The sequence below is a fragment of the Pangasianodon hypophthalmus genome, chromosome 13 (genome assembly GCF_027358585.1).
Source record: "Pangasianodon hypophthalmus isolate fPanHyp1 chromosome 13, fPanHyp1.pri, whole genome shotgun sequence".
Taxonomy (NCBI): domain Eukaryota; kingdom Metazoa; phylum Chordata; class Actinopteri; order Siluriformes; family Pangasiidae; genus Pangasianodon; species Pangasianodon hypophthalmus.
In genome coordinates, this window is record NC_069722.1 from 22,970,686 (window position 1) to 22,983,826 (window position 13,141).

General features: G+C 37.8%; 1 protein-coding gene across 1 annotated transcript; it reads right to left on the reverse strand.

Moving 5' to 3' along the window:
* Positions 1-191: 191 nt before the first annotated feature.
* Positions 192-11,578, reverse strand: LOC113546952 (DEAD (Asp-Glu-Ala-Asp) box polypeptide 41). The gene is made up of 17 exons (XM_026947063.3): positions 11,402-11,578; positions 8,975-9,067; positions 8,688-8,841; positions 8,414-8,488; positions 7,554-7,614; positions 7,201-7,337; positions 6,366-6,438; positions 6,101-6,254; positions 5,829-5,965; positions 5,511-5,673; positions 4,136-4,267; positions 3,833-3,904; positions 3,021-3,117; positions 2,284-2,433; positions 1,969-2,040; positions 1,547-1,657; positions 192-1,082 (listed from the first exon to the last, which is right to left on the reverse strand). The coding sequence occupies exons 1-17, from the start codon at positions 11,426-11,428 to the stop codon at positions 946-948; spliced, it is 1,845 nt and encodes a 614-aa protein (XP_026802864.2). The 5' UTR covers positions 11,429-11,578; the 3' UTR covers positions 192-945.
* Between the last annotated feature and the right edge of the window lie 1,563 nt (positions 11,579-13,141).

Below are 13,141 nucleotides of genomic sequence, written 5' to 3' on the forward strand. Positions count from 1 at the left end.
GCTGTTTATATTGGGCATAAAAAGAAGACAGTTGTGGTGTATTTTTGATTGACAACTCATAGCTGCATAATTCATTGTTAAATAAGTACATAAGTAAAAGCAATGTTGTGGTATTTTTTTTTTTTTTGTAAAGAACACCAGCATAACTCATTTATCTTGTGAAATTAACTACTACACAGAGGATTGGGAAATACTTTCAGGTTCACTTTAATGTCATGACATTTTACATATGAAGCAGGAAAACTACTTAAGTGGTATGTTACAATATCAAAAATATTACATTTGCACTTAATACTTTCCTCACTGAACACAGAAAAATAATAAATTAAAAGTAAAAAAAAAAAAATAACAGTTTTTAAAATAAAACTGTTACAGATTCATTGGGGTGTATTTAAACAAAACAGAGGAGAAAAAAAATAAAAGAAAAACACTTCTCCCATTAAAAAACACATTTCTTACCTTGTGTTGCTACTACAAGCTCATGTTTAATCACTTGCCATGATAATTACCTCAGTGTAAATATACTGTATACTGGTACAAAAGTCTGTGGTTTATTCAGTTGTACTAACTCTGCTTTTTTTGTTATTATTATTTCAGTGAATTCTTCCCAACAAGCAACTTGGAATTCCAGATCTCCTAATGCCACATCTGTATCTGTGCATGTATCATCATGCTCTGTGGGTAGATTGCTGGTCAGGTTTCTAGGAAAGGTTATGAGTCAGCCATAACACAACTCAAATGTTCATGCACAGGAAGAAGGCAGTTGTAGAGTGTGTGACAAGACAGATATTTAATATGCACCTTTTTACAAACCCAGTCATAGTCACAGCACAAAAATGTCCTGCTGAATTGGAATTCCTGGGTCTTTCATGTAATTTTTTTTTTTCCTCTCGACCAGACCTTGCATCATTCCAGGACCACACCCAGGAAGGTGTCATCAGAGCCTTAGAAGTCCATGGAGCTGTTGGCCAGACAGTCCCTGCGGCTGATGTTGGTAACCTGCTTCGTCTGCATGGCCTCCAACTTGGGACACTCGGTGATACGATGACCCAAACCACCGCAGAACGCACAGCCTCTCTCTCCTGGGGAAAAACAGAAGAGAAAACAAGGGTGAGTTTCATACAGCATACTTAGGAGCAGGAGCCAACTGAACTAAATTCCCTCCAGATTTACAAAACTTTTGCTTATTTATACTGCAAAATTTACCCTTAGTGACACCCATAAAACTTAGATATCTGAAAACTAGCTCGTCGCCAATTATATGATTTGAAATTGATTGAGATTCACATTAGGGAATCACCGCATATTTAAATTGACACTTGGGCATTAGCGTTTTTCGAATACCGCGTTTCTTGTGTAAATGCTCCTGCAAGCATTTATGTATTCAGGTTTATGAATAAATCTGTTTCATCAGTTAGGCTTCAAAACCTCAGAAAAAAGCTATAAAAAAAAAAAAGCTTAAACAATAGTGTTCAAATTAGCAGGGTGCACTAGGAAAGCGAATGGTATATCTGAGAGTAGAGATTAAACAATATGAAACGCTCACCTCCAATATCCAGCATGGCTTCGTCCCCTGTCTGGAGCACCTGCAGAACCGGTGGAACTTTCTGCTTGGCTTCGACCAGCAAAGCCTTCAGATCCATCAGCACCGATTCCTCTGCAATGGTGAGGGGACAAGATCAGAATTCACACACAGCATGGCAAACTCCATTCAGGGTTCCTCATCAACGTTACTCCCCTTATGTGAGTATATCCTAAATGTTTACTTCCAACACATTTACACTAGTTTTTGATTATTTAATACAAATTTAAGGTAGGCTACATCATAGTTTAAGCCGGCGATGCTTGTATGACTGATAGCTTTGCTAAAAGCTTGCAAATATTTGTTGTATTGGATTAAAATTTAGATATAAGTGTCTACAGAATAAGTAAACCTAAACATAGAGGGATATAACTTTACATTCTTACCGCATCCCTTGTTGATGAACGTTGTGGCTATTCCAGTTTTGCCCGATCGACCCGTTCTACCAATTCTGTGGACTATCAAACAGGCAGAGAAGAGAATTTGTTGAAATTTATGAGCATTCAAACCCGCAAAAAAAAATCCAACAAGGTCACAACACATAGAACAGACTGCTGCCTGAAAGCTGTCATTGTCATTTATTATACACTCGCCGTCCACCATCCAAGTGGACAATGAGTGTATAATAAACTAATAATGGCATAAAACAGCTATATAGCAGTCTGTTTTGGTTTTTTTTTTTTTTTTGCCCACGTTCTCACCATAGTTCTCGATCTCTTCAGGCATGTCGTAGTTAATAACATGTTGAATGGCAGGGAAATCCAAACCCTTAGAGGCCACGTCAGTGGCCACCAAAACATCTTTCTTCCCCTCCTTGAAGGCCTCGATGGCTTTTGTTCTTTCTTCTTGGTCTAAAGAATGACAACAGGAAGATTAGAACTACAATCAGGAACCTCTTTAGCCATTAAAGTTGCAGTTTGTAATTTTTAAGTTTTTCTAAACTTAGAATCATGATATAATTTTGAAGATCCATTAGAAAAAATACTGATTTACACTGTTGCCATGTAATGGTTCTTGATAGTTTCTTTGTTTCAGGGTGCTGTTTTACATATTTCCGGCCCAGAAATTAGCTCCGCCCCCACTTAGAATGGCACGTTTCCTTACACGGCATATGTAGTTTTGAGAGATAGAGTGGGGTCAGTTAGAGGGAAGCTAAAGGCTTGTCAGCGTGCATTTGCATTTGGAATTCAAGATAGCTAAAAATGACGTACTGCCACAGTTGGCTCAGCGTTAGCTCTAGCCTAAGACATTGTGTAGTAAAGAATTAATTTAATTAGGATTTATTTTTTTCACTAAGATTAAAAAGTTCATATTGCTGTTATAAAATCACAGGTGATTGGGTTCAATACGAAAACAAGTAAAACTAAAATTCCACCAGCTTGTAGCATGCTCAGGCTCTCTGTCCAGTAGGTTAGCAGTATGTTTGATGGTGATTTACCTTTGCCTCCGTGGATCGCCACTGCCTCCACACCTTTGAGCAGCAGATACTCATGGATGGCGTCCACATCTGCTTTCTTCTCAGCAAATATTAACACCTGAGAGCGAAAGGATTATTCAAAATAACGTACGTGGCAAAGTTTGTCCTCTACGTAATTTTATGAGAACTGTCGTTCATTCTGTCAGACAGGGAATTATGTTGTCATCTTTAATTCAGATACGTGTATTATTAATGCAATATAATATACACTCACTGTCCACAGTATTAGGAACACCTTACATTCATGCAGTTATCTAATCAGCCAATCATGTAGCAGCAGCGCAATGCAAAGAATAAAAAAAAAAAAGAGCTTCAAGTAATGTTCACATCAAACATCAGAACAGGGGAAAAAGTCTGATCTCTGTGATTCTGATCGTGGCATGGTGGCATGGACTGTTGTGTGTGAAAATCCCAGGAGCTTAGCAGTTTCTGAAATACTCAAACCAGCCCATCTGGAATCAACAACCATGCCATGGTTAAAGTCACAGAGATCACACTTTTTCTTCATTCTGATGTTTGATGTGAACATTAACTGAAGCTCTTGACCTGTATGTGCATGATTTTATGCACTGTGCTGCTGCCACATGATTGGCTGACTGGATAACTGCATGAATGTGATTCTAATAAAGTGGATGGTGAGACTACATTCTCATTCTGCACAACCGAGATAGGCGCTGCTTAACCAAAACCAGCTGTGAGAATAATAGGTTGTACTAATTAGTCCCATGCAAGCGGTTTTTGATAAAATGTGTGAGGAAGTTAGTGGTACATACGGGAGGTGCTGTCTTCTGTAAGCACTCCAGAAGGTACACCATTTTTGCTTCCTCTTTGACATACTCCACTTCCTGTGGAAGAATTATGCAACAAAGTAAGATGCAATGTTGAAATGCAACTACCCATTTTATGTGAAGTATAAGCTCCGAGTCTGGTTCTCCATCCTGTGTGACACCGCAAAATGAAGTTTCCACTCCAAGTGCAGCGAAGACACTAACCCATGCATACTGGAGTCAGACCTGTCCAGTAATTATTGTTGCTCTGATAATACAGGATTGTATTAATGTACACAAAGTGTTTACCTGAATGACGTCCAAGCTGGCGGCTCCGGCTCGGCCCACGTTGATGGTGATGGGTTTGACCAGAGCGCTTTTGGCAAAGTTCTGGATCTTCTTGGGCATGGTGGCACTGAACAGCAGTGTCTGTCTCTGACCCTAAGTCACAAATTAAAGGCCATCAAAAAAACAAACAAACAAACAAACAAACCCAACAACCATATTTATTAACAATACACACTTTATACTTTCATATACACACTTTATATCATACTGTGAACTTTTAGTAAAAGTCTAAAAGTCCAGAGCATGGTACAATACAGTAGAAGTAAAGTACACAAGGTTTCTAGCGAAACAAGATGATTCTTGACAAAGTGCTTCTCTGTAAATGTTGTGTACTTCCCTTAAGTTTTTCTATACATAGTTTAGTTATGTATAACTAAGAATATCAGGGTTTTTTTTAAATAAATCCACGCTGTGTCAAAAAAGTACCCTATGTTTCAAAGATTTGTCAAGCACCCACTTTAGTTAACCTGATATTCACATGAACCATAAAGACGATAAATTACCCGAGACAACTATGAACTGAAAACACATACACTTACAACACTAATTCCTGCCTTTCATATGTAAAAATTCTGACACAGGGTGTTGCGTTAGTAACTATTTCTTAGAGAGAGAAGTGAGGGTGCAGTCGAATGAAACCATACATCACAGATCATTACCCCCCCATCCAACCCCCACCTATTTTGTAGCAGCCACAAAAATAAAATAAAATAAAGAAACTTTTTTGGGATTAAAATAGTGCATTAGATTTTTTTTTTGGCACAAGGCTATACAGAAGAGGAGTAGGAGGCTTTTTTGCACTAGCCTAATTTTGGTGTCTGCCTAGCTTTACAACTCAACTGTTACATGAAACAGATTAAAAAATTTCAATAATTTGGTCAGTGACATGACTAAAATGCAGTTGTCATGGCAACCAGAAACAGTATAAATATTTTATACATACACAGACAAAATTTAAAGGTATGTTTAGTAATTTTGGTGCAAGTTGAACCTCGAAAAACCAACAAAGCCACCGATTTCATTGCTTCCACCAAAGCCACGCCTACAAACCACACACGTGTGGCTAGGAGGAGAGTTTTCCAAATTAAGGAAGTAGAGAAAGCCTCTTGCCTGGTTGGTTGGTTGGTTTTTGGTGAGCCACATCATTTATATGCTCCCGTTTACTTAAAGAGCTTAGGCCACCAAAGAGATAGGTAGATAGCTATCTCTCCTCTGAGCAGATATATTATTGAGGAGAACGTCTTCAAACATTACAAAAGGAATGTGTTTAGATTTTAAAAATGGCTGACCATACCTTTAAAGTCTAGAAAACATGATTAAACAGACAAATGCTCACCTTAAAATACGAGAAGATAGTCCTGATGTCCTCCTCAAAGCCCATATCGATCATCCTGTCAGCCTCGTCCAGAGCCAGGTATCGACAGATATCCAGACTCACCATCTTCTTATTGAGCAGGTCCATCAGACGGCCCGGTGTGGCCACCATCATGTGCACGCCGCTGCAAAACAACATTACACGCGGATTAGGACGTGCAAACTTGTCTGATCAGATGCGCGCATTCATTATGCTATGATTTATTTATCTTCAGAGAACAGCTGTAGTTTATTCGGCAGAGCCAGACCACATTAAGTGTTTCTCAGGACACACACTTACTGCTTGACCACCTCCATCTGCTCTTTGACGGACATGCCCCCGATGCAGAGGGCAGTGCGCAGCTGAGGCGCACTCTCGTCCTCCAGGAGCTTGCAGTAGTACTCGATGATGCCGTGCGTCTGCCTCGCCAGCTCCCTCTGCAGGAGAACAAAGGCACAGCAACAGTCAAGTACAAAAACACATCCCAGTACAGTCTTTAATCCTGTTAAATCTCACAATGTTTCTGTTAAATTGTGTATGCAGGTATGAAATGGCCGTGCATGTGTGCGTACAGAAGGGCAGATGATGAGTCCGTAGGGTCCCTCTCTCTTGCAGAAGGGCAGGCGTTTTTCCTGCTCCAGACAGAACATGATGATGGGCAGAGTGAACACCAGCGTCTTCCCTGAGCCCGTGAACGCAATGCCAATCATGTCTCTGCCAGAAAGACTACACACAGACAGGAATAAACCATTAATAATAAGAACCAGCGCGCACAGGCACGTATGCTTCTCTGTACCGAATCAGAGCGTCTCTACGTGCTCAGTATTGGGATCTTACATAGTCGGGATTCCCTGGATCTGGATGGGTGTTGGATGCACAATTCCTTTCTTCTTAAGACCTTTCAGAATTGCTGCAAAATATGTTTTAAAGTCACTGGTGAATATTCAGTTCAACAAATATATAATATGCAAGATTACTGTAAATATGACTGTAAGATGCGTTTTCTTCCTGTAGTATTTTAATGAATTAATCACATATAATAGCAGTATTGTAAATATTAATTAAAGCTAGCTAATTAGCCATTATTCATGTTTAATTTTTATTGTACTCATGGTACAGTGAAGTAGTAATCAAATCACATTTATGTCAATTGTTTGCAAAGTATTTGATTTTTTTTATATTTAGCATTTAAGATACATTACAATCTTTTTTCATGATAGCTTTTAACCAGCCTATTATTTGCCTTACATTATTATTATAATTAATTTAATTATTTTATTTTTATTTGTATGCAATTTAAAAAATTATTATTTTCTTCTGTCACTGCTATAATTTACTAAATTATTTGTCTTTTTACTATTTTGTTTTTTTTCACACTGAAAGGCACTTTGAACTGATTTTTTAATTTATGAAAGTGCTATATAAATAAAGTTTCTTTTATTATTATTATTATTACTACTACTACTACTACACAAAGTGCAATAAAAACTATTTTGTATCTAGACTCTGCTGTTAGGTTGGTATTATAAATTTTCTAATTTTAATGTGACTTACACAATAAAGTGACTACTTTAAAAAACTAAAACAAAAACTGCTTTATAGTTGCATGTGTCTTATATACACAGTGGCAAATAAATACTTTGCAGAAATTTTCCATGAGGTTTTGCGTTACCTTGAGGAAACTTCATCTCTCTGAAGCTCTTAATGGGCGGAGGGATACCGTCGCCCTCCACCAGGATGTGGTACTTCTTCCTCACCCGCTCGTGCCTCACTGCAGGCATGTTCAGTATGTAGCGAGGAGCTTTCCAGCTTAACGGAGCAAAAAAGAAACAATACTTTACTCTATACGCGATATAATCATACAGACACAGAAAGTAACACTCTAAGTCATTCAAAATTGCTGCCGTCACTAATGACAATCTAAAGCCGGCAAGTGTGTGCAAGCAGCTTTGATTCATTATTAGCCATGTTAGCATCCTTAGTGATAAACATGCAACTGACTGGAATATGATGAGGACATCTTACCTAGTCTTAATAGAGTCTTCATAGGTGATACCTTTGGCCATCTCCTTGACAGACATTAAAGCTGAAGGGGACAAAGACACACAGAAAATTCTGATATGATGCATATATTTTATATACATTTGCTCAAACACATGGCATGTTGGCCAAGTACACAAAAGTGGTTTTGACCTTTTGATTCTACTTAAAATTACTTCATTTTTAAACTACCATTGCTTGGCATTAAAGTCACCTAAAACCTTTAAATATCCTTTTTTATGTGATAAATCACCAAAAAAAAAAGGCACTGAAGCATCTACACTTATCAGTGAATACCCAGACTGCACCACAGTCTGCATACTGACTGCGTATGACCACATGCCCCGCCCCTCACCACAGCTCAGCAAACTCCAATGAGTACAAGTCAATTAACACTAATAAGATATTATCAAGTCATTTTAACTCAGAAGAAATTCATTACTTAAAAGACTTCAGCGTCAATTTACTTTTTTTTTTTTTTCCTCCCCTAGTTTGGTCTTGCCGATTCCCACCCACTAGCAAGCTCTCCCCTATTATGCTCATGCTGCATCACATGATGAGCTCAAAGATGCCCACCATTGGTTCGTGTCACTGTGACTGACAGCGAGAGAGAGAGAGAGAGAGAATATGCCATCCCTCCCACCCAGAGAGCACGGCCTATTTTGCTCTCTACACTCCAGGATATGGATGACTGCGACATTCGAACTCCTGATCCCCACATGATATTGTGAATGCTCTTCTTTTGCAACTCCAATTTACATATTTTTCTTGCATGTGCACTCAATCTTCTGCAATTTCCCAAATGTATTATACCATTTATATTGACTTTAAGTGACAGTACTCACCTCGGCCCTCAGCCACACTCTCCAGAATCTTCTCCTCCTCCTTCAGCTGCTTTTCCTTTGCTGACTCCTTCCGGGCTGCAAAAAACGAACCCGTTCATAACACTAAAACAGACGGTCAAAAATCTAATCCCACTATTACAAGGGAAAACATCTTACTAACAAACAGCACAGAACTCAATTTCTAAGAGCCAGGATTCAAGACGATGTCTTAAATCCTTCCCATTACTGCTTTTTGACAATGAGCAGCCACAGCTGGATCAAGTGTCTACGCTACCCTCTGCCTTCTCCTTCAGGTGCTGGTGCTGGTCGAGCAGGCTGACGTTGGAGCGTGGCCCGAGACCCTCGTCCTCATCCTTCTGTTCTCCTCCGCTGTCTTTCTGGTCCTCCTCCGTCAAACCCTTCCCTCGCAAACGCATCATCTTCTGCAACTGAGAGTCCAAACGCACGTCGCAATGCGTCACATTCAACACCACACTTGAGCATGTCTATCATTCATGCATTGAATATCCAAAGAATCAGAATACATGATAAAAAGGGGGGAAAATAACATTCACTACTTACCATCTGTTGTTTTCTAACCTTAACAGGAACATATGGCACGTAGTCATCATCGTCTGAAGGCTCTGAAGCAGACTTCTCCTCTGTGTAGTTTCGCTGGAAATTAAAATATTATGACCACTTAAGATTCAAAAAATGTGACACAGACTAGCTAAGAACTCACCTTTAAACTTACGCAGTGTTAAAATGGTTCATAAACTTTCTGTAGTATGTAAGCATGGATAATTAATAATCCATTTGGCACTGTCTTCCACAATTTTAATTTTATGAACTCATTTTCCATAAGTATATTTTAATTTAATTTAATTGTAATTAGCTATTTGTACTAATTACTGTATTTTTGTTGCACTCATGCAACAAAATTAAAGCTAAAGCTGTTTTTATGGCCTGAAAGCTCTTCTCCATGACTTTTTTATTCTAGCATTTTCAGCTTAAAACACTAAAAGCAGTGTGCAAATGTGAACATACTCTACACAGAAATGAACAGTCTGAGGTAAACCTGACCAAACATCACCCAGTGAATTTGTCTAATGAGGAGTCACATGACTATGCAGTATAAATACTAAATGCTAATTCTCACATACTGTGTATCATACTACTAATGGAAATAGTATGTAGTATACAATCTAAATTTCAAGCTAAATTTTTTGGTATACCCCTGTGTGTAAACCGATTACTACAGGGTGTCCAGAAAGTGTCCATACACAGGGGAAATTCACACTTTTTAGCAAAATGTCTTCCAAAATTGTTCATATTTACTTTATATTACATGTATATATTTTCAGATAGCCTTTAAGAATGCCTTTGACAAAAGAAGAACGTATTGAAATCATTCTCGTGGCTGGATCGGGAAGCTGTCCCAAGGTTGAGATGGACTTTAACAGGAAACATGGCAAACACATCACGCACAACACCGCTGCCAAACTTCTTAACAAATTCAAATATCTGGAAGTGTTGGACCAACCGAGAAGTGGACATCCACCAACATCCACTGACGAAGACACAAAGGATGTGGTGCTGGCAAACATAGTCCCCTGTGTAAGGAGACTTTGGGACACCCTGTATTTGTATAAATAAAACCCCTTCTGAAATTTATTAAGGAAGAAGCTGTGCCTGATTAAGTGATAATATTCACAATTTTACTTTTTACTCCCAAAATAAAACAGCCTGAGGTCAATCTGAGGAAACTTGGACCTTGTAGTATAAATACTAAATGATAATTCTCTCATATTGCATACTATACTACCAACCCCTTGTCAATTCCCTTTAGTGTACTGACTTGAATCACTTAATACTCAAAAAAAGTGATCTTTATATCTACTTAGTGGTAAAATGGCAGTACGTAAACAACATGGATATTCACAGTAGGCCAAAGACACATGGATGACATGAAGCTGGGGTGTCTTTGGCCCAAGTCTGCATCCAGAGCTGTATCTGTGGTGAATTTTCAAATAAAAGCTTGAACACTTTGGTGAAAAAGCCATCCGGATACAATATAATCCAGTTCATGGATAAATATTACTCTGTTTGTCTCTCTCTCTTTTTTTTTTTGTACACTTACGTATAATTACTTGCATTCTTCTTGTATTCTTTTTTTTTTTTTTAAACTGATTACTATTTGTATAAATACAACTCTATCTGGAATTTAGTAAGGAATAAGCTATATTTATTATCAGTATTTTTTATTCATAGCTGTAATGTATTTGAATTAGCTATTTGTGCTAAGCAGTTATTTACTGTATTTATGCTGCACTCCTTTTTCAGAGTAAAGTCTAAAGATTTTTTATTGCCTGAAAATTGCCTTCATTATTTTATTGCATATATTTTTTAAAGATTTTAACATGAAGTGTACTTTTTTTGAGTTAAAATAGGTGTTAAAAGTCCACACAAGCATGAAGTAGTCTGAGGTAAATCTGAGAGAACTGCCTATGAGTGAATTTCAACGGACAAGCAGTCACGTGACTTCGCCTGTAGCGTACAAGTACGCATGCGCGGAAAAAGATTCATTTGCACAACTCTAACCAGTAAAGTAGACGGTTAATACCGAGTCGTTCATTTATAAACCATTAAATGATAAACAAAAACGTCAGATAGATGTCATGTTAGCGAGATAAACTGAGCTGAACTGCTGAATAACTGAATAGCTCGGCAGTTTGCTTTATTCAATTAAATTTAGCTTATCCTGAAATATATAACGATACAGTGAGACCACTATCAGCTAGCACATATCATTAAAATATATACTTCACTTTAAAATCAAGATTTTACGCTTCATACATTAAATAGAGCATTTATTAATTGTATTAAACAGCTTGTTAATCACTAACGAACCAGTTAGCGCGAGCGCACATACCTAGCTAACGTTTGCTAATTTTAAACTCCGTTTCAGAAACATTTATTAATAATAATTGCACAGTTAAACTAACTTACCTTTCTCGGTTTGGCTTCTGTATCCATTGCGCGTAGATATTAACTTCTCTTAAACTGTCTATCTGAGAAATATTTCGTGTTAATGTGCAGACCAAATGGGTGTTTGGCTAGTATGCTAGATGCTGTTTACAGAGTTTCCTTTTTTTTTCCTACCCGTTTTGACATACCAGTCATCCAGCGTGCGGATTGGCTAGTACGCCATATAAGCAGTGCGCTGATTGGACACTCAATGCAACCACGCCTCTGCTAGGACAACTAACCAATCGTGCTCATGATACAGGGTTTGGCACAATACGGGTATGAAAAACGGGAAAGTACGCACGCGTTGCGTTCGTACGGCATCCCACAGAGGCCAAACTGTTTTTTATGCGAAAGCAATTATGGAGAGAAGACACAAGCAAGCTCATGCAGAAATTATAAATAAAAAATGAAACTTTGTCGTTTATAAGTCAAATACATCATACATCAATAGACATTTAAGAAGCTGAAGGTTATGTAAGACTGTGTTTAATATATATTAACCATACCGATAATGCTTTTATGGTCAAGAATTATTGGCACCCTTCATGAAAATAAGTAAAAATAAATATTATACATATATAAAGATATTTAAATACATTTTGGTGGGTGAACACATGATGACACTGTATACATTCAACACATAATCATTAAGTTGATTTAAAACCAATATGTTTTAAGTTTTGCTTTGGAAACACTGGTTTATAAATTATTAGCACCCCTAATATTAATGTTCAGTGAAGCCTCAGCTGAAAACTATTACATCGCTGAGGCTCATCTAGTAATGGCTGAAGAAAGCCTTTAGAGCAGGGGGTCTTCAATCTTATCCACAAAGAGCCTGTAGCTGTAGGCTTTCATTCCACCCAAGCAGGAGCCACAGATTTCACCTGTTTAATCAGTTCACCTTGGTATCTAATTTGGCTGTAATGAAAGCAGCCACAGCGGCACTTTGTGGATAAGATTGAAGACCCCTGCTTTAGAGGATCTTGGATCACACACCAAACTCCTTTACATTGTTAGTTTTGTGCGTGTGGACTGTCCTTTTTAATTTAAGCCACAAATTTTCAATAAGGTTAACATTGCGAGAATGAGGTAGCCATTTGAAAACCCAGATTTTCTGTCCTGCAATCATTTGTGTTGATATGGATTTTTTTAGGTCATATTCTTTTGCATTTCCATGTATATAGTCACCTGTTTCACCAAATCTGCTTATGGCCAAACATGCTACATTTTCTGTGTTGCTCTTAGGAAGGATTTCTTTCATGCAACCTTTCCAAACAGCTTGATGTTGAAACCCCAAGAGGCAAATAACCCATGTGGTTCTGACATTTGGGAGTGTTTTGTTTCCATTTCTTAACTTCTGTCTTCTGCGTCAAAAGCTCTTTGGTTGTTGTCATGGTGATGGATAACAGGGACTTTACATGTGTGCAACTGTATACTGGATCTGGAGAAAAGTCAACCACAGAGTTTCTGAAGACTGAAAATATTTTGCAATTATATAAAATAGATACATATTGTGTGGCACAATTTCTGCTACTGTTTGAAAAATTTAGATTTAGAAAATTTTGTACAATCATTTTTGCCTGTTCTCTTAAAGGTGCCAATAATTCTGGAGTTGACTGCCTGTTATTCATATCCAATTATTTCCTCTATGCTACACCATTTTAATGTAAAAATTCCTGAACTTTGATAGAAATCAAACACGACACTTGTTTCTTTTTT

Coding starts and splice junctions, on each gene's coding strand:
- LOC113546952 (XM_026947063.3), bottom strand. CDS start 11,428: ATGGATACAGAAGCCAAACCGAGAAAG. Junction 9,068..11,401: donor CAGAAGCCAAACCGAGAAAG/GTAAGTTAGTTT, acceptor TTTAATTTCCAG/CGAAACTACACAGAGGAGAA. Junction 1,083..1,546: donor AGCCATGCTGGATATTGGAG/GTGAGCGTTTCA, acceptor GTTTTTCCCCAG/GAGAGAGAGGCTGTGCGTTC.